Source organism: Notamacropus eugenii, chromosome 3, assembly GCF_028372415.1.
Source record: "Notamacropus eugenii isolate mMacEug1 chromosome 3, mMacEug1.pri_v2, whole genome shotgun sequence".
Classification (NCBI taxonomy): domain Eukaryota; kingdom Metazoa; phylum Chordata; class Mammalia; order Diprotodontia; family Macropodidae; genus Notamacropus; species Notamacropus eugenii.
In genome coordinates this window covers 332019978-332042791 of record NC_092874.1, presented here as the reverse complement: position 1 = coordinate 332042791, position 22814 = coordinate 332019978, and the positions used below count along the sequence as shown (strand labels likewise).

Sequence of the window (22814 nt, the reverse complement as noted above, 5' to 3'; positions counted from 1 at the left end):
CTGGGAAAATGCCCAGAAAAGGGAAAAAAAATAAGACTATAAAAGGCTACTCTCTTGGTGAACAGGTATTTTCTTCCATCCTTCTGGACGAGGAAGAACAATGCATATCATCAGAGGAAAACCCAAAAGTCAAGGCTTGTGCATCCAAAACCTCCAAAATAAATATGAAATGGTCTCAGGCCATTGAAAATCAAGTAAGAGAAGTGGAGGAAAAATTGGTACTAGAAATGAAAGTGATGCAAGAAATTCTTGAAAATCAAGTCAACAGCTTGCCAAAGGAGACCCCAAAAAAATGCTGAAGAAAATAATACCTTTAAAAATAGACTAACTCAACTGGCAAAAGAGGTCCAAAAAGCCAACAAAGAGAATGGTTTAAAAAGCAGAATTAGTCAAATGGAAAAGGAGGTTCAAAATCTCATTGAAGAAAATAGTTCTTTAAAATTAGAATGGAACAGATGGAAGCTAATGACTTTATAAGAAATCAAGAAATTAAGACACAAAACCAAAAGAATGAAAAAATAGAAGACTGTGAAATATCTCACTGGAAAAACAACCGACCTGGAAAACAGATCCAAGAGAGACAATTTAAAAATTATGGGACTACCTGAAAGCCATGAACAAAAAAGGGCCTAGACATCATCTTTCATGAAATTATAAAGGAAAACTGCCCTTATATTGAGAACCAGATGGCAAAATAAATATTGAAAGAATCCATTAATCACACCTCCTGAAAGAGATCTGAAAAGAGAAACTCCTAGGAATATCTTAGCCAAATTTCAGAGTTCACAGGTCAAGGAGAAAATTTTGCAAGCAGCTAGAAAGAAACAATTCAAGTATTGTGGAAATACAATCAGGATAACATAAGATCTAGCAGCTTCTACATTGCATGGCTTGGAATGTGATATTCCAGAAGTCAAAGGAACTAGGATTAAAACCAAGAATCACCTCCCCAGCAAAACTGAGTATAATACTTCAGGGGAAGAAGTAGTCATTCAATGAAATAGAGGACTTTCAAGCATTCTTGATGAAAAGACCAGAGCTGAAAAGAAAATTTGACTTTCAAACACAAGAATCAAGAGAAGCATGAAAAGGTAAACAAGAAAGAGAAATCATAAGGGACTTATTAAAGTTGAACTGTTTACATTCCTACATGGAAAGAATATTTGTAACTGCTCAGTATTTGGGTAGTTGGAAGGACTATATATAACCACAGTGGCAAACATCATCAAAGAAACAAAAGAGAGAGAACTGACTATGAATACAAACACACAGAAGTGAAAGACAATCTAGAATAAGAGAAGTGAAAAAAAGTAACATTAAAAGACTATATGATCTGACTTAATATGTATTGTATTTCTTGCCTTCTTACTAAGTGGGGAAGGAGAGAATTTGAAACCAAAAAAAAATTAAAAATTAAAAGAATATATGATCTCTATGCAAGCAAACCATATTGATCTCAAAGACAGGACCCACAAAAACACTTTAAAGATTATAGGTTTCCCAGAAGAAAATACTCCCAAGTCCAAAAACCTGAACACGGCAATACAAAAAAACCACAAAAACCAAATCTATCTAGAATTCCTGAACACAGAAAACCAAGTACCAACTGAACTGAAAGAATCCATACTGTCCACAGAAGAATAACAACAACTATGCTGCAAATTCTAAGACAAGGGTTAAATTTAACAATTTTACTGACAAAAAAACAAATTTTGCAAAAGTTCAAGAAAAAGACCTTTAAATATAAAGGAAATGAAATTTTATTAACATAAGATATTCTGAACCCACTAGAAACCATAGGAAGAAATGGAATGCTATATTGTGATCTAAAGAGCAAAGGTGTTGAAGAAGCAACCCAAGGTGGCATACCCTACAAATCTGAGACTAAATTAATTTAAGAGGTGAACATTTCTACGAAGAAAACCAGACATGAACAAGATACTTGTTTATCAAATACCTTAGACAACAGAAACACAAGAAAGGAACAAATAAAACTAAGGATGAGAAGAACAAAATAACAGAGAAGTAATTATTAAGCTTCTTTCTAAAAATACACAAGGAGAAAAGGGTCAAAGGAGAAGATGAGATGGTGGAGAAACAAACCTGAAACATATTGGATTAAAATTTATAATACCAGACCTGCAGGTTAATCAAAGATTTTTGTGGCACTAAGAATGGAAGCATATGTAAAGGGGGAGAGGAGGAAAAGGAAAGAGGAATATGTTATGTATCCTAATCAAGTCAAAAGTTAACAATGAAGGGAAAATATATATTCCATAATCTCTCAGGAAGAAGAAAACCGGCAGGAGAATAGGTGGAGAGATGAAGAGAAAGACTGAAATAGGGGAAAGAGGGCAGTATTGTTTTAGTAGTAGAAAGCCCACTAAAGAACATTCCTATGGGGGAAGAAAGAAATTTTACAAATGGAGATGGGATACTTTGCAATGGGTACAACCACAAGGATTTGGTGCTTAGGTGCCTCCCTCATCCTGGGGGCAATTGACACCCAACAGAGCGAGAGGGCATGAACCCAGAGAGGAGATTTCATAGGAAATGGAAAAAACACAACAATCACAGGGAGCTCAAAGGGTGGTAGTAAATTGCACAAGCATGGGCATATGAAGATTTCTACCATGCTGCAGAGTTCTAAATTCTCTATCACCTGTCAGAATTATGCTGTAAGTGAGACAGCAGAAAGACAGAGTGTATGGGGAACAAGCTCTACAAGGGAATAACCAAGAAACTGTTTGGAAGAAGGAACCCAAAATAGGCACATTAGAAATGTTAATTCCATGAAGAATAGAGATTAAAGAAGGATTAAATAAGTGTAAGGGCCATGAACTGAAGAATAAAAGTCTGGAATAAACAGAAAGGGAATATAAACAATGAAGACAAAAACAGAAAAATTATTTTTTTAGAAAAAGATACAGAAAATGAAATTTAAAAACTAAATATCAAAGCATACTAAAGGAAAAGAGAGGGTGGGGGGGGGAGGATTTTACTTAACTACTTAATTGAGAGGGAGAAAACAAAGAGAATTTGATAACAAGATATAAGGAAGAAAACTAGAAAGGGTTAACAAATGGCTGACCAGCATGTGTGCATTTGTGTGCATGCATGAGTGAGTGAGAGTGTGTGCATGTGGTGTGTGTGCGCAGAAAAGACCTGTTAGGAACAGGTTTGCCTTAAAGCAGATTAAGCTAAAATGACTTTAGTAATAGAATACTATCTTTACTGAAGGGGAAAAGAAGGCTAATTTGAAATAAAAAAAAACCAAAACCCATACTAGAGATAAATGAAGGAAAATATAAGCTTAAGTCTCAGTATAACGAAAGACTGACAGAATGGATTAAAAAAAAAAAACCCTCACAATCTGTTGCTTAAAAGAAACACAACCAAAAAACAAAGACATACACAGAATGGAAAAGAGAGATTGGAAAAAAATTTACTTTGCATCACATGCATCCAAAAAAGCAGGACTGGCAATCATGCTATAAACAAAGCAAAAACAAAAATTGAAAATATAAAAAAGACATAAATAAGTAAGCTGTATTATACTGAAAGGAAGAAAAGACAACAATATCAGCATTAAATTTATATGCTTCAGATAACTTAGAATTTAAATTGATAAAGAAAAAATTGAATTACAAGAAGTCACTGACAAGTGGCAAGACATTTTAATATCCCTCTCTCAGTTTTGGACAAATCCAATAGAATGACAAGCAAAAGGGAGAAACTAGAGCTAAAAGAATTTATAATGTCTTCTAAACAGGACAGATTACATTATATGTATTTCTCAGCACCACATGGAATTTTTGCAAAAAAACTGATCATGAATTATGGTACAGAGATATTTCAAATAAATGTAAAAAGGCAGAAATGTTAAATATATCTTTTACAAACCATAACTCAATAAGAATTGCCAGTTTGGGGAGTACAAACAAAAGATCCAGATATGAATAGAGACTTAACATTGAAATCTTAATTGAGTTGGTCAAAGAGCAAATCATAAAAACAATTAACAGCTATGTGGAAAAAATGATAACCAAGAAACAACATACCAAAATTTCTGGAATGCAGCTAAAGCAGTCCTCAGGAGAAAAATCATATCCCTACAAAAATACATTAACAGAATAGAAAAGGAAAGAATTAATGAACTGAATATGCACTCTAAAAAAGAGAAAGCCAACAAGTAAACCTAAAATAAGCCCAAAAGAAGATATTAAAATTAGAGGAGAAGCTGATAAAATGGAAACCAATAAACCTATAGAAATGATAAATAAAACTGAAAGTTCATTCTTTGTAAAGGCTGATAAACTGATAAAACTTTAGCTAATCTGATTAAAAAGAGGACAGGAAAATCGAAACAAGTTAATAAATGAACAAAGAGAAATCACAACAGGCCTAGAACAGAATTATTAGAACCCACTATGTACAGCAATATGCTAGCAAAAATGAGATCACAAAAGAAAACAAAGATACTTTCAAAATTATAAAATACCTGAAAAGAAGACAAAATGGAGTCTTAAATCTCAGAAAAAAGAAGTAGAACAAAGGAAAACACATCCAGTCCTGATGGATTCACAAGAGAATTCTAACAAACTTTCAAAGAATTAGTACCAATACTACGCCAAATTCCTCAAAAACTGAGAAAGAAACCTTACCCAATTCCTTTTAGAAAATAAAACAGAATCCTAATTGTAAACCAGGGAGGGATAAACCACAGGAGAACTATAGACCAAAATCATTAATGAATATCAATTTAAAAATTTTCAGTAAAAATCTGTCAGCAATGAAATTAACTATACTAAAAAGAAAAAAATCCAAAACCAAATGATTATCTCAATAGATACACAAAAATCCTTTGAAAATGTACAACACACATTTATGCTAAAAACCCTAGAAAGTAAAGGCATACTGACACCTTGTTTTAATATCATAAAAGGTATCTATCTCAAACTAAAAACAAGCATCATACACAACTGAGATCAAAGCAACACACTTTACAGAACTCAATAAACTAGCAATAAAAATCACTTGGAAAAATTAAAGATATCAAAGGGAATGATGAAAAGAGGGTATAACAGGTAAAATAACAAGTCCAGACTTCCAGCTGTATTATAAAGTACTAGTCTTCAAAACTGGTATTTGTTAAAAAAAAAAAAGTGTAATAATGAAACACATTAACAAGACAGAATCAGAAACAATGGAACTCTGTTACTTAGTATTTAAAGAACTGAAAAACATAAATTATTTAGGAAACAACTCCCTATCTGATAAAGCTGCTGGGAAACATTACACAGCACATGGAAACATGACTTTAATATTAAAAAGATCATATTACAGAAGAAATTAAAAGAGAAGGGCTTTATATAACTCTCACAACTATCAGTAGGAGATGTATTTATAACTAAAAAAGGAATGAGGCAATCACAAAAGACGAAATAGATAACTTTGATCATGTGAAAAGCTTCTGCAAACAAAATTAATGCACATAGGAAAAGAAAAGTGGCTCAATGGGAGAAAAAATCTTTTATCAAAAATTTCTATAAGGGGTTTGTTATACTCTCTGTACACAAACATGCATATATATGTATATGCAAACAATCAGTGCACATATATGTATATGACCACAAACTATTCTCCAATAGATAAGTGGTCAAAGGACACGAATAAACTATTAGTACTCACATGAAAGAATGATTCAAATCACTTATATAAGAAATGATAATCAAAACAACCCTGAGACTTTACCTTGCATCCTACACACTGGCAAAATGATCAAAAGATAGTAAGAGTCATATGTTGGAGGGTTGTAGGAAGACAGGAACACCAATGTATTAGCAGTGGGAGCAGTACATGAAGATACATTTTAGGAGGATGAAGTACAACTTCTTACTGTTTCTGACAATTTTCTGACTGCAGTATAATTTCTGCATGAGAATAGGTTGTGATTAAGGTCATGTATTTATGCTATGGTTACTCATGAAACTATAAGAAGACTGTGGAGTTGTAGACTCATTACTTGCGTGTATTGGAGATCAACTGTAGATACAAATGAGTGAAGTTTTTTGTAGGGTTGTAGGGTGTGAATGAGAGTGTGGAGAAAGGTTGTGATCATCAGGTATGTTTGCTACAGAAGGGTCTGTTCTGCTATGGCTTGGACTAAATGACATCTAAGGTTCTTTCCAATGTGGAGATTCTGTGAAATTGTTAATAACCACATAAAAAGTTGTTTAATTTCTTTTATAACCAGAGAAATCAAAACAACTTTGAAAATATACCAAACTGAACTGGAAAAACATGGTAAAATTAAAATAGTGATGGAGCGGCAGGAATACAGGTACCTTTATTACTTTGCTGTGGGTAGACTGATGTAAGAGCTATGGATAAGAACCTGGCAACATAGAGTAAGTGATAACACACCATGAGCTGTACAGAAATATCCCAAACTTCTTTATTTCACTAGGAAGGGAAAGATTCTTAACAATGACTGTAGAATGGCTACATGAATTATAGAATACTAATGTACATGAATATTATCATGCCATAAAAATGACAAATGTAAAAGGACATAGAAAGACCTCTATGAAATAATACAAAACAAGATCAAAAGCGCAAGATTGACATACATAGAGACTACAATATTTTCAAAAACTCAATTTGGAAAGTGGCGACAACAAATACTGTTACTTGTAATGGGTGGACTGGAAAGAGTGATTACAAAGTGCACACATTTCACCACCCCGTGAAAATAGGGTGACTTATGTGAGCTCTTAAGAGACTCAATTTCTTCTTTAGTAAAATGTGGATAATAAGACTTGCACTGCCTACTATACAGAGATGTGAAGAAAACATTCTGCAAACTTTAAGGAGTTACAGAAATGCCAATTATTATAGTATACCATATTGTTTTAATTAAAATGTAAATAGTTTATATGTTACAATTCCATTTGTATTATTCAATGTTTAATAAATAAAATTTTTTTTGACATTTACACTAGTATTCGATTGCTACATAACACAATTAAAATTCTTTTCCCTTTCAATTTTTAGTGATTAAAACCTAAAAATAGCAAATTCCAAAATATAAAAGATGACAAATAACTACTTTTAGGCCTACAAATCCATGTAAGCACCATAAAGTATAAAATACAGTGAAGTACAGAGGGGATGCAATATTTATCAGAGAAAGCTTCTTATCTCTACCAGCATCAGAGAGGTTTTATATATTGATTTTAAGCTCTCCCTTTTAAAACATTCTGGATTTTTTGTACAAATTATCATGCTTCTACTTTTTATCCAACCCAATTTGCTTCTTTTTGGCAGCTAGACCTAGTTAACAATGGATTCCCTTGTTTCAAAGTGACCTTAGTCCCCAAATAACAGTTGTTACAATCTAAATATTATAGAGTTAGGAGAGTTCTCCTCTTGGTATATGATTGAAAAAAAAATTATGTTTCATGTACAATACTTGCTAATAATTACTTGCACCCATGACAAACATTTAAAAAACTCTGACACTAGGAATTTTAATTAGGCAATTTTGCTTAAAGGCTTCTATACTGGTACAAACATAAAATAATTTGAGTAACTTTTTGTATTTCCAAATTGATCAGGCAGTCACACACAGGTCAAAATGAGATCTAACTTAACAGAGTATCAGAGTAGGAAAACCTCAGAATCCATCTGGTTAAACTCAAACATGAACATTCCCATCAGCCTGAAGGAAACCTAGTACATCTCAAGACAGTTCTTTCCACTTCTGCATAGCTCTAATAAAGATATTTTTTATTTTAAGCCTAAACTTACCTCTTTTTAAACTTCTACCCATTGCTCCTAGTTCTACCTTCTAGGGGTAAGTAAAAAAATCCACTGCCTCTTCCAATGCCAGCCCTCTGAATGGGAGATGTTCATTATGTGAACCTTAAATATTCTCTTCAATCTTAACAGTCCCAGTTCCCTCAAATCATCTTCATGGGGAAGAAACCTGAGACCCTTTGCCATCTTGGTTGCTTTCTTTTGGCCACTTGTCAGATTCCTAAAACATGGTGCAGAGAACTGAACACAATGCTCCAGTGTGGCCAAATGTGGTCTAACTAGGGCAGGGTACAGCAGTATTATTATTTCTTGACTCCTGGATACCATGAGACTCTTAGTAATGTAGCCTAAGAATGCATTAGGCTTTTTGGCAGATATTTCTCACTACTGATTCATTCTGAGTATGCAGTTCACTAAAATGTCCAGATGTTTTCAGATAAAACTGACATGTACAAAGCTCAGTACCTTTTCAATTATCTGTTATTCACTCATAATATAAATACCAAAGTGTCATTGCTTCAACAAAGTTTACAAATTTTAAGAATTTCTTTAAAAGTATTAAGAAGATCAAAAGTTAGGCTGTAAATTTTAAATCAAGTATTATAAGGCTGTAAATTTTAAATCAAGTATTATAAGGCAGAGACCATATGCTCTACTTGCTTGCAAATTTTTCCTTTTCTCTTACATCTTATGAAGGTAGGTGGGGAAAGAGATGATATAAGCACCTGATTTCTGGCCTGCTGCTAGTCTGTGTAATTTTTCTTAATCTTTGAGAGTCTCATCCACTCTTACTAAAAAAAGAAAGGATAAAATTAATTGGAATCAATCCTGTGAGAATTCCTTCATTTCTTTTCAATACTCAGGCTTAGCATTTAAATTCAATATTAATATCTGAACAAAGGTTTAAATACCTTTGATTTCAGTCAAAGAACTCCCATGGCAGCAGTTCTAGCTCCTGGCTGGCTTCCCCTCACTGCCTGGAGGGCCTAACATCCTTGAAGGTCATTCCAAGAGGTTTAGTAGAAAGATAATAAGGAACTGAGTGTTAACCACTATTTCTCTTTCTTTATAAGAGAAATCTAAAAAGCAAGTAACTACTTGTTCCTTTAAGTTAACATATTTGTCCTGGCAAATACATACAATGTTTGTTATAGCAAAGACAGCTATTCTTTCAGGAACAGGAGAAAAAAATGGAGAAACAGTATAATAGGTAAAAATGGAGGAGTAGAAGGTTCACTCAAGGAAAAAAAAATATTAGTCTATGTCAGCATATGTTAAAATGAAATGAATTATTATAAAAATTCACATACCTGATTGGGGACTCAAAAACATTTTCGCTTTTTGTTTCTTTTTTTCTTCTTGTAAATGAATTGCCTAAAAACAAGCAAGGTGTATTGATCACATACACAATGAAAGCTTGTTGAAAGAATCAACATTTAAACTACATAAAAAAGTGGATGAAATAGATAATTTAAGTGTCAATGTTCTGTAATTTTCACTCACACAAGTAATAACTTTAAAATCTCCTCCCCCGCTTTCCACCTGCCATTATACAATGCCAGAGAAAATAAAGAAATATAAGCTGTCGTATACTTAAATGGCAAAACACAGCCATGTGAAATAAAAGAACACATTAAAGCAGTACTTGTTAAAGTGTGTTCTGTAGACTGTGAGGTGTCCTGGAAACCCTTTTAGGGGGTCTGTAAGGTCAAAGTTATCTTCAAAATTCTACTAAGATGTTACTTCAAGCAAAACAACATATAGCAACATGTTGTATTATACAGCACTTAGATTAAATGCAGAACATATATGAAAATCCAGTGACCTTCTAGTAAGCCTGCCATTAAAGAAATTTGTAAAAATATGTAAAGCAATGCGACCTGTCTCAAATTATTTTTGTGTTGAAAAATTCAGTTATTTTTCATTAAACATGTTGTATTAACATATTTGATAACTTTATTATTAATTTAAAATGAATTGAAAAATATTTGAAAGATTTATCAGTTTTTATTTCAATATGGTAAATATTAATAGATAATCAAACACTCTTTGGGGTCCTTAATTTTTTTTTAAGTATGTAACAGGATCTTGAGACCAAAATGTTTGTGAATTGCTTCATTAAAGCTTCATGTCATCTTATAATAAAGCCACCCTCTTATTCTTCATTGTGGCATGGAAGGGAAGCTTGGTTATTTATTGAAGGTTATTTAATGACAACAGAGAACAAGCCCTGCTGTGCCCTATAATACGCTGAAAAATGTTTAGTATGTACACTCTCACCAGAGGAACAGGCTGGTTACTGCTGGGACCAGCTTTCCTGGCTACAGTTATTCTTAGATCATCTCCTGAGTTATAAAGGGGTTATGATCTGCTGTAGGGCAAAAACACCCACAGGAATATAATCGTGTGTCCTTGTTTCACTGAAATATAAAGCTCCTGATAAATAACTACAAAATGAAATGAAGCACTGAGGGGATATAGTGGCTTCTTGGGAATTTTGATCTATGCTTACCTGACTGAGTTTACCGGTTTGTTTCAAGGGACCAGGGGAAGAAGACCCAAACAGACCATCCGATTTAGACACACCTTTAAAATAAAGAGTATTTTATGATTCTGCTTTAAATAAAAAGCAGCTTCTCTGTGTTTGTATTGTGCATAAAATTTTCTGTCAAAGCAAAATTATCTTTTGCCTTGGGTGCATAGTGATATTTGTAAAGAGAATATCACCTGTATGAAAATCATATCAAGAAATAGGATATGTGTATGCATGCACACACGCACACACGCACACACGCACACACACACACACACACACACACACACACACGCACTCCCCCCCACCCCCCATTTCTACTTGGGCTTTCCCACAAAGGACATTTTCCTAATGGCTCCAAGAAGTGTAGAGGAAGGTACAGTGGTGAAAAAGGAAACAAATGCTGCATTCTTTTTCTTTCCTGAGCATCTGCTTTGATTGTGATTCTTTTCTTACTGGTCTTACAAAACAGACTGGAATCTGTCCCTTCAACAGAATGGTCATGAGAGAGCTGTGGATATCACAGTCACTTTTGTTTTTATCTAGGAAGCTACTTGAATGTTTTTTATTTATTTTATAGTGGTTATTTTTAGAGTAATTGCTTTATGTTCATGCTTACGGAAATTCTCAGTACCAGCAACTTTTTCTGTAGTCCCTGAAAAAGTAGAATTATGGCAGCCACAGGGTGCCCTTCTATTTCAATCCAGAGTCTTTATTCAGAAATAAAAAGAAAACTTTCAAGGGAGATGGCTTAGTTTCTTCCTTCTAATTTTAAAAAATTCTTGGCACTTTTGATAAAACTGAAAAGATATTAAATACAGAAACTTGATCTTTAATAGAGATGATCAACTCACTTCAAATATGTCAGTTGGGAATGAATTTGGGCTACTTACTTATCACCAATCCCCCCCCCCCCCCGCCAAGTAGATTCTAGGTAGCTATTTAAATTGCTGAGGATGCGTTCTGAGTAAACCAGGTAAAGCCCCTCTAACACCAACACTGCTCAACAAAACTACAGTTTTAGGCATGAGAGAATGACTGGGCTACTTGTTACCTGGGGCATCAAACTGACCTTCATAACACTTGCCGTCAAAAAAACGAAGAGAAATCCAACAGTCATAATGAGAGAAGATTAATTTGACTTTTTATACCATGATTATTCTAATTTCTTCACTCAATCAACAAATATTTATTGCCTACTACATACCTTGTGTAGGGGTGGAAAGGCAAAAATGAAAGACCTTATGTAGAAAGTGGCATGACAACTCAGTTTTGCAGGAAACTGAGGCCTTTACAAAGCAGAGAAGAGGATGGAATGCATTCCAGGAAGAATGACAGTCAGTGCTAAGTAGTGGAGTAGAGAGTCCACTTTGGTTAGACCACAGAATACAAGAAGGAGTATAATGAACAGTGAGTCTGAAAAGGTAGGTTGGGACCAAGTTAGAAAACATTTTAAATGCCAAACAGAGAAATTTGTATTTTGTGTTAGAAGAACTAGGGAGCCACTAGAGGAGCCCCCTGGTCAGACTCATGCTTTAGGAATGTTACTTTGGAAGTTGGGTGGTAGATGAACTGGAGAGGAAAAGAGACTGAAACAACGGAGATCGATGAAGAAGCTGGTGGTGATCATGGGAGTAGAGAGATTGGCAAATGATTAGCTACAAAAGGGGAAGGATGAGGAGTTCAGAATGAACACAAGGTTACAATTCGGATGACTGCAAGAACAGTGGTGTTGCCCTCAACAGAAAAGATAATAAGTTTTGTTTCAGACATGCTGAGTGAGATGTTTCTGGGACATCCAGTTCAAATTAGCCAATAGGCACCTGGAGATGCAAGATCAGAGCTCAGAAAGTGGAACCAGGGCTGCATATATAGATTTGAGGGTCATCTGCATAAAGATAATTAAATTCAGGAGAGCTGATAAGACCCAAAAGAGAGTGTGGGCTATATTCACAATGAAGGAGCAGCACACAGATGATGGTGATTCAGCAGAGACCGAGATGAAGTGATGAGACAGGTAGGAGAACCAGGAGAGGGGTCATAAAACCCAGAGGACAGAGTATCCAGGAAGAGAGAGGGGGTTAATAGGGAGCACTTCCAACCTTCTGGTTGATATCTCTGTCTCAAGTCTGTCCCCAGTGAAGTCAACCCTCTATTCACTGTCCTAAAGCACAGGTCTGGCTGTTATGCCTCTACTCAACAAATTTCAGTAGTTCCCAATTACCCCCAGGATCAAAGAGAAGATCCTTTGTCTTCAGATCCTTACTAACTCTCCAGTTATGATTTGGTGTCATGGCCTCCTTGCTGTTTCTCCCACAAGATATTTAATCTCCTGACTCTGCCATTTCTACTGGCTATCCCTCATGTCTATAACTATCTTCATCCTCATCTCTTCCTTTTGGCTTCCTCAAAGTCTTAGCTAAAATTTCACCTTCTGTAAGAAGACTTTCTCATTCCTTTTTTTTTGTTCAGCTGTTTGAATGACCTCTCCCCTATTAGAATGTGAGCTCAGTAAGGGCAGGGGTTTTGGGCTTTTATTCTACTGTACTGTATTCTATGTCATGCATATGGTGCTCAACACTTAATAAATACTTGTTGAAGGATGAGAACTGAGAAAAAGCCATTAGATTTAGCAATTGAGAAATCACTGATAACTTTGGAGAGAATGGTTTTGGTGGAGAAATGAGATCAGAAGCCAACCTGCATCGAAAAATAAGTAAAGAGAGGAAGAGAAGACAGCTTGTCTAGAAGTTTAGCTTGGAACGGGAGAGCTACAGCTGCTTCAGGAGACGTAAGAGTTTAAGGAGGGGGAGGCTTGGGCATGTTTGTAGATGAGAAAGAGTCAATGAATTAGAGAGATACATGATGACTGTGGAGGTCTGCTAGAGGAGACTGGATGGGATAAGGAGGTAGCCTTGGTAAGAGGAAGGATCGATTCTTATTTCTGGAACAAACATGTTTGTTCAACTTAGCAAATGAATAAGCACTAAAGAATTCTTAAAATGGACATTTCCAAAATGCCTCCTACAAATACTAGGTTGTTATTACCATACCTGTAGCTCCTTTATACTGTGGGCAATCTTTTTTAATATGTCCTTCTCTTCCACAAATAAAACAACGTTTTTCTCTTAAGTCTTTGTCATCTTGTCGCTTCCATTTTTCTAATGATTGCCGGGAAACTTTGTCTCTTCCCATTTCCAGCACTCCTCCTCTTCCCTGTTTGACTTTCTGAGGTACACACTGTAACTTTCCCTCTTTTGCCAACATCTCTCTTTCCGTGTTTTTATTTTGAATTTCTTTGTCTTCTTTGTTTCTTTTTTCATTGTTTTCAGGATATCTTTGGTTTTTAATATCTTCATGATCATGCCGGCGCCTCACTCTGTATAAAAGTATTACAGTAGCATAAATTGTAGTATGAAAAACCCTGGCACTAGCCTAAAAAACACAAGTTCTTTAGAGAAAAGAATAGATTCAGAGAAAGTAGGGGAGATTAACATGAACCGAGGTAGTATGAACAGAGCTAGGAGAACTTCTTTATATAAAATAATTTATATAATAACTGCAACACTGAAAACAAAAACAACCTTGAGAGACTTTAAAAACCCTCATCAATGTAATGACCAACCATAATTCTGGAGGACTGATGAAGTTTGCTACCTACAAATAGTCTATCTGAATTACACCAAGGGTGATATGTGCCAAACACTGTGCTAAGTGCCTTAAAAATGTTATCTTATTTGATTTGTGAGGTAGATGCTACAATTATCCCTATTTTACAGTTGAGGAAACTGAGGCAGCCAGAAGTTAAATGACTTGCTCAGGGTCACACAGTTAATGTCTGAGGCTGGATCTGAACTCAAGATTTCTTAACTTCTGGTCCATTGCTGTATCTACTGTATCACTTAGCTGCCCACATATAACATATAAAGAAGTACGGGACAAATGGTCTTCTCAATAAGCCTTTTCTTATAGGTACTTAAATAGAAAGCACACTATCATATTGGGTTCACATAAGATCAGCTGCTGGGGGGCATTTTGTTGTGTTTCAAGGAAGAAGAGACAGACTTTTTATTTTTAGTCAGCTCCTCTGTCATTGGCCTCAATCTCAACCTCCATATTTTGGTTAGTCTTGTGGAAGAAATAGCATAAAGGAAGGCAAAATTTATGTCAGCAAGTGGAAAATAGAATTCTCAATCCAAATGGGATGACCAATAATTAACAAATCAAACTAATAAAATTTAATTAGATAATACTTTTTCCCCCCTCTCCTTCTTATATAGTTAATCTAGGAACTTAGCAGTAAGTATGGCCAAATAGCACTTTGTTCTTACAGGAATGAACTTAGCTAACATAAACCTACATTTCAGTTATTTAAAGCACTTTATGGGCCAGGATATTTTTTAAAACCATTTTTTAGGGAAATTTTCTGAAAACATATTACATATTTTCCTGCCTTTTAAAACAGAGTTTTAAATAGAATTGGAGGAAGAGGGATTTGAACCCTTAATTTGATCAGGGTAGATAACTCCTGGTGAGGGAACCTGTCTACTAATGCAATTGTCCTGCAATTTAGTCTAAAAAGAAATGCCTAGCACACATCAACAATGCCAGCATATATGAGAATGAGCACTTAAACCCAAATCAGGTCATGAGTCCAGTATTCAATCTATATTACTCTGCCTTTCAAACAGAATATAGTGAACAAAAGGTAACTTTCTCTTGATATCTCAGGAATGACTTCTGATACACAGGTATATATTCCATTAAGTTATGTAGGTTTCTTCACTCTTACACCAAAAAACCTTTCTAGCTTTTGAATTTGTACGTCTGATTTAACACTTGTTTTATTTTGCTTATTTATATCTATTGTGGTCTCATAAACCAGCTAACTATGATTTTTATAACTACAAGATGTGATGAAAACCTGAGGGGTTACTCTTTAGGTAAAACATATGAGCCTTATTTAGTGCATATACTTTGTGACATCTCTTCTGGCTGCTCATAATGATTTTTCCCCATCCTGTTTTCTGGTTCTTGGTTATGTTTTACATAGCTAATATTGCTTACTAAATGACTTGTGGATAAGTAAGTTGCTACTAACATCATTTGGCTATGTCAGTGATTAGAAAATGCAAAGAATAAGCTATTTTCCTTGGTTTGAACACAGAAATGGATTATATTATTATATTAGAGCTGTAAACTAATACATGCCAAAAGTCTTCCACTTAACTCTGAGGTCACTGTGTTACTTGTGTTCAATGTGGCTCAGAAACCAGAGTCATGATCTAAAGCTGGAAGGAAGTGATCTAATCTAACCTCCTCATTTTATACATGAGGAAACTGAGGCTTGTGGAGGATAAGTGACTTTAGCAAAGATATGCAGATAGTAAGACCAGAGATGGGTTTTGAACCTGGGTTCTCTGGTTCCACAGACATTTCTGCACTGTATTTTTTGTACAGTGCTTTTTGCATTGTACAATAGCAGTCAGTATAACCAATTTTACATACAAGGCAAGAAACTGGAAACTAAATAAAGCAAGCTTTTAACTGAAAGTACAAGCTGATGGTCTCTTCTTTATCCCTCCTAAAATATAAGAGTTTTTAAAAATGCACAGAGGGATATTAAATTTATGTAGAAAAAGCTGTTTGTAAAATTACAACTTAATTCAATTACAATTTACCTTCCTGTCTCTTGGCTCAAAGTTACCTCAGACAGTTACAAAGATCAGTTCTGTGTCTAGTTGCAAATACTCTTTGATTCACTAAGTCCAAGGTGGTGCCACTGGAATCCAAAACTCACAGAACCCATTGAGACTGTGTAAGTAACCTCTTCTATGCGGGACTCCCTTTCTTAAATGATCGAAATTCTTTGTCAGACCTGAACAATCTGAATTGTAAAGTACTTTTAGCCACAGATAGGAAGAGGCTATTATGTTACAAAATCAAAACTATTATTTGCCTTATGTAATCAGAATTATTTGAGTAAAAGTTGAATAAATGAACTGTTTGTCTTAGAACAGAACGCTCCAAATTCCAGGTGCTTGTTCTAAACATGTTGACCAGATATATAGAGTTTGTATGAAGCAAAAAACTTTGGTTTTAGTTAATATAAAAAGAATGAATTATTTAACTTTTGATATACCAGCTTAACAATGGAAACTGACATATTTTAGCACAGATGCTAAGTGAGCTAAAAGAAGGTCTGTGAAATCCTATTTTCATAATAATACTAAGACATTATTATACAACCCACACAAACAAAAGCTTCTTGTGGTCCTCAATAATTTTTAAGAGTGTAAAATGCCCTGAGACCAAAAAGTTTGAGAATTGCAGCCATATTTAACCTTTAAGATGGATATTCCTAAAACTGATCAAATAATTCTCCACCCTGTACGTAGCAAGGTTATCACAAAGGCAGAAGAGCTTCTTGAAAAGAGCTGTGTACTTGGGAGTGAGGAGACATGAGTTCAAATCCTACCTCCAACATTTACTAGTTTGGTGACCTTAGGCAAGTTAAGTTACCAAACCACTTTTACTCAGTTTCCCCTGCTGTAAAATTGAAACAAAAACACCAGCAATAGTTACTGCATAGTGTTAGAGCAGGATTAAATGTATTTTAAAAAGTTCTTTTTTTTTTTTTTTTTTGCAAATCTTAAAGTGCTAAATAAATGTCAGTATTATTATTAATCCCTACCTTGCGGATTACAAATAAGAAACACACAAAACAAGCTGTTGTTCTTCCTATGTAAAGAACATGACATAGTAGAAAGTGTTTACAAGTTAAATAATGAAGATCCAAAGTGGGGTAAATTTGAGATTTTTTTCTTCTTTTTTCTGTTTCCTGATAATACTTAACAGAGCTATGGCCTACAATGGGGAAAGTTGCAGGTAAAGGGGTAAAAGAGGTGGCCTGGACTTCTTTCACCTGAATAATGAAAAATGACTGAATATTTTCAAGGAGTTATAACTGATCTGTAGTTTTAACTAAGAATATAACTTTTAAGTATATCTTACTTTCCCTTAAATGTTAACATAATTCATACTACTGGAATTACTGATGAATATCTAGCTACTGGACCAGATGAGAAAGTGAGGCTAGTGACCTGCACAGCCCTCCCTCACTTAAATCAAAATCAGGTCATCATTTTCCTGATATCATGGTCCTCTTTGAGGATGAAGGACAAACACAGCAACAATTACTTACGGCTCTTCTTAGTTCTCTTTTTTGGGGAGGTAAAAATATCTATCAAAACATGTTTTTTTCATCCACCCCCCCCTGCCCCAATCTCTACACCTTGTAAAAATATGAATGATCAAAACACATTCCTACATGACCATTTCTAAAAATATATTTTCTATAAAATATATTTTCTATCTTAAATCCTTCCCTTTCAGGTGTTGGGAAGCACTTCACCACTGGTCCTCTGGAACCATGAATGGTCACTACACTGAGTTCCTAAGTCTTTAGATAATTTTTCTTCACAGTATTGTACTTTACTGTATAAACTGTTCTTCTGATTCTGCTTATTTCATTCTGTACCAGTTCACAGAAGACTTCCCAGGTTGATCTGAAATTATCCCTTTAACAACTTCTTACAAGGAAACAGTATTCCATTATATTCATATACCACAATTTGTTCACCCATATGCCAACTGATGGGCATCTTCAGAGGTTACAGTTCTTTTCTGTTATAAAATGTGCCTGAACACACACATATATATACACACGTATCACTACAAAAAGTTTTTATGTATACATATATCTATATGCACACTTACACAGAGACACATAAATAATACTAAGACATTATGAAAAATTTTGTTCTCATGGACCTTTTCAGCTAATTTGATCAATTATCTGTGCTGATGTGTGTGTAAGCTATTTTTGTTGTGGCCAGCTATATATCTACATCTATATTTGAACATATGGGTCCTTTCATCTTTCTTTGATCTCTTTGAAGCACAGACCAAGTAATGGTATCACTGCATCAAAGGGTATGAACAGTTTGGTGATTTTTTGGGAATAGTTCCATATTGCTTTCCAGAATGGCTGGATCAATTGACAGCACCGCACACCAATAGTGCATTAATACGCCCATTTCCTAGAAGCCCCTCTAACAACTGTCATTTTACCTTCTTTGGCCATCTTCACTAATCTGGTAAGTGGGAGGTGGGACCCTGGAATTGCCTCAATTTGCATTTCCTTAATTATTAGTGAGGTGGAGCACTTTTTCAAATGGCTGTTGATGGGCAGCTAGGTGGTGCAGTAGATAGATCACCGAGCCTAGAATCATGAAGACCTGAGTTCAAATCTGACCCTAGACATTTACTAGCTGTGTGACCTTAAGCAAGTCACTTAAATGTTTCCCGCAATTTCCTCATCTTAAGAGGAGCTGGAGAAGGAAATGGCAAACTATCCCAGTATATCTGCCAAGAAAATTTCAAATGGGGTCATACAAAGAGTTGAAAAGGACTGAACAATAGTAATTGATGGCCTGAATTTCTCATCGTGGACCTCTTAAGTTTATTTATAAAACTGAATAGAAGGAAAACAAAATACAAATTAAAAAAACTCTCTTTTTTAAAAAGCAATAACTTACTTTCTCCGCATGGGACAGTCTTTCATAAAGTGTCCAATTTTGCCGCAAATTCTGCAACATCTGTCATTTGGTGCCAATTCTCCTTCTGTTAATACTTCCGGATCAAAAAAATATTCCTAGAAGAATATAACTTAGTGAGATTTTGAATTAGGATCGATTTTGAAATTCAGGGGTCTTGAGTATTAGTCAGCAACATCAATTCCTATTTTCAGCAGTAATGTGCATTCAGTGTTAATCTACACTTTGTTTTCAGTACTGTGTAAGCACTAGGGACGAAAATACAAAGAAAACAGCCTTTACTCTCAAAGATCTTATACTGAGGAAGATACATGTGTATGAGTGTGAGAAATATAAAGAGAACAAATATAAGTAAATATAAAATATTAAAATATCAGATAGTTTGGGGTGGGGAGGAAGAGAAGGGGAAAAGCATTTATGTAGAACCTACTACGTGCCGGAGAGTGTGTGAATTTCTTTACAGCTACAGTAGCTCATCTGACGCTCACAACAATCCTGGGAGGTCATGCTCTTATTATTCCCAGTGTACAGTTGAGGGACCCGAGGCAAACAAAGAAGTGACTTGTGTGCCTTTACCTAATTAGGTCGTGTGTGTGTGTGTCTGTGTGTGCATGCATGCGTGCGTGCGCTAAATGAAGATGTAGTGTCAAGATTATAATGCATTAACAATGCATTAAGGAGAACATTGTTTTTACTCCTTTAACCACAAAAGTTACTGTTCAGTAGAAGACAGCATTAATGCTCAGCACCTGTGTAAAGGTCAGGGCTCTACATCTCCATGAGCTGGTTGCTCACAGTTCAGATGAAAGACTAACATCTCATTTGCAATTGCAACAATCATTACAGTGTTAAGAGGCTTAATTCTACCATGATTACGTGGGAAATGACAATTTACTGCTCTATTCATGTGCATAAATAAATCTCTCCTCGTCTTCTGGCATTATTTACCCTATCACTACATGTGAAAAACTGACATATTGCATCTGGCTCAATCATCAAATAATCTTGAAAAGGTGATGCGCAGTTAATGACCAACAGACTCATATGCTGGTGACCACTTATTCACACCCTAAAATTTTGACTCCTGAGAACAAGCAATAATTACAGCTTACCCTCTCATTAATCATAAACAAAGGCATAAAAATAAAATTTCTTTGGGAATAAATTTCCACTCTAAGATTTAATTTGAATATAAAAATGAGGCTTTCAGAGTTTTTACAACCAAGACGAATTTAAAGAACATGCTTTTTGAAAACTTCTATTAATAGTTATTTCCAAAACTGACACTTACCATTTTTGAAGGATATTCTTTAGGGAATCCTTTTACTGGGATACCAAACACTCTTCTACCATTGATAAAAGCCTTCATTATAAAATTTGTCACTAAGAACAAGAAAAAACAGGTTAGACACGTTAAAAGAAGGACAGAATTTAACATATTTCCAAACAAAGTAACTTACTTTTTCGTGATAATCCAGCACCAAGATTATGATTCAAATCAAAGGGATCTAAGTGAAGAAAATTTTGGATAAAAGTTACTTCAAATAGTAGAATTATCACATAATTAAAAGGGACATATTGTAAAGATTAGAACTGTTTTACTTTATTAAACAAAACTATTTTCATTATCACAGTTTATAATCTAAAAGAAAAAAACAGGTAAACAAATAGAGAGGGGAAGAAGCAGTAGACACAATACAGCTACTCAGTTCACAGGAAAAGTAAGGTATATCACTTCCCTGTTCCTCATTTCATTTGCTACTTATATTTTGAGAATATGCATAGGATTAATTTGCTTTCACTTTAATAACAAATAAAATTATTCTCCCTCAGAAAAAAACCTCTCCCATAAATGTCTCTCTGCTACACAAATGCTTTTAGTTTTGAAGATCTTAATTTCCATTTCAGATCTGTTATTGGAAGATAATTGAGAGGAATATGAGAACTCAAAATCTATGGTTTTATGTTATGAAAAATTAGATTATGAAAAATACAACTTTCGTGGACTCAATTCTAGATTAAAGTATAACAGAAATGTGAGCTATTATTAGTTCAATTTTGGCCCCTAATTTTGAGAATATCACTATTAAAGAGAATCAGTGATGGAAGGATGTTGTAAAAAAACATATGGCTTCATGTGTCTTCAATTCTTTTACCTTTCTCTTAAGCATACGATATCACACAAATCAAGATTTCTGAGCAGAAAAATCTGTTCATGTTACAAAATCCATGAAAAATACTACGTTACAAAATCAATGTACTATACATAAATATGGGACTAAAGAACTCTCTTATAAATTCTATTTATTCTAATTTTTGACAAAATACTCTCAAACTTGTTTAATTAACCTTTGTTTGATGATTTATGGTTATTATTGTAAATATCAATTACTGTCAAAGATACTAAGTGAATAATATCCTCAACGTTTTATTTTTAACGTGTCTATTATCTCCCTTAGAGATTTGTTTTTAACTTCACAAAAACCTGTTAGTTATCTGCTCTAAGAAATGGTAACTCATTTTCAGTAAAAATGGGAAACAACACACATTTTCCTGTTCCTTTCCACGGGTAGCATAAAACTGACACATTATATAATCTTGCTTAATGTGATACACTCCAACTATGATCATGCCCTGGTTGCCTCAGCAAATCAATATAAAATCAGTCATTGTTTATTACTGCTTATACTTCATGTTTAGAGGAATAAACAACTTTCCAATATAGCCTTAAGCATTATACATATTAAGAAAAAAACTGAGGTACTCAAAATAAGACCTAACATAAAAATGCTGAAAATGAAAAAACCATAATACCAAGTCATCTTGTTATCTGATTACCTGTATCACCTATTGTGCGCACTGCAGAGGAAGACTCTTGCAATTTGGCTAAAGTTTTGGTCAGAGGGAAATGGTTTTTATGCATCTAACTTGATAATTCAGTTCCTTCTTTTGCATTTTTCTACATGTTCCCCATCTTTCCTCACATCTCTGCCTAGTCAAACTTGTCCAGATCATTACTGCACATTGAAATGAGTTAAGAACAGCATACCAGAGCTAAGGACTTAAATGTTCCATTTTTAACAATGTCTGGTATTAACTGATTCCATAGAGTTAATGGAATGTTAGAAGAGAAACAGGCCTTCAAGAGCATCTGCTCCAATTCTTTAGTTTTAGAAATGTGATATCAGATACAGGATGATAATAATAAACCTCCAAATTCTTTGAGGGATGCTATTTTTGATAGCAAATTTGACACATGCTGTCCTTAAGTTTTCACCGAATATATTAAAATAGATACCTATTTAGGTAAAAAATGTGTTAACAATCACCATTAAACTGATTTTTAACAATGATGTCCACAATTTGTATTCCATACATAGATTTCTGCAGTCCATTCTACAGTTTTGACTGTACCTTCAATAACAATGTATTTTGAGGTCCACTGCTTCTTGAAAGTTGTAAGCAGACTTTTTCTCCTGATACAAATAACATGTTCTTTAAAATCAAACTCTTCTGTGTAGAATCGAAGGAGTCCCAACCACAGCTCCCCAACAGATTCCGTATTTTTTCCGTGTTCTGGCCAAAAGGCTGGCTAGAGGGAACCAAGGGAAATGTGTCGTGTTCTTTCAAGGTATTCAATACAAATAGTTCATAACCATGTTGGTATCTATTTACTCCAAGTCAAGAGATGAAATGGCTTTTCTTTCAGAATTTAATTAATCGTAGCTCACTTTCATGTTTTAGAAAATAAGTCTTCAATCATTTATTAACTTTTATACTGTCCCTTTGAGTTATTACAGACTCAAAAAATTAGGAGACAACATGTTCACTGAATCTTTAAT

The 22814-nt window shown here is 34.5% G+C and overlaps 1 protein-coding gene across 9 annotated transcripts in view; it reads right to left on the bottom strand.

Moving 5' to 3' along the window:
- Positions 1 to 22814, bottom strand: part of TUT7 (terminal uridylyl transferase 7) — a 77997-nt gene that overhangs the window by 3553 nt on the left and 51630 nt on the right. For 6 of the 9 annotated variants that reach the window (XM_072596964.1, XM_072596970.1, XM_072596966.1 and 3 more), the window contains 7 exons: positions 22387 to 22564; positions 20433 to 20480; positions 20264 to 20355; positions 18955 to 19070; positions 13408 to 13733; positions 10334 to 10407; positions 9132 to 9195 (listed from right to left, as the gene is read on the bottom strand). In XM_072596964.1, the coding sequence (XP_072453065.1) occupies positions 9132 to 9195; positions 10334 to 10407; positions 13408 to 13733; positions 18955 to 19070; positions 20264 to 20355; positions 20433 to 20480; positions 22387 to 22564 (898 nt within the window). Of the gene's footprint in view, positions 1 to 4061; positions 4113 to 8546; positions 8613 to 9131; positions 9196 to 10333; positions 10408 to 13407; positions 13734 to 18954; positions 19071 to 20263; positions 20356 to 20432; positions 20481 to 22386; positions 22565 to 22814 lie in introns of all 9 variants that reach the window. The other 3 variants (XR_011964395.1, XM_072596967.1, XM_072596968.1) reach the window with 3 other exon arrangements.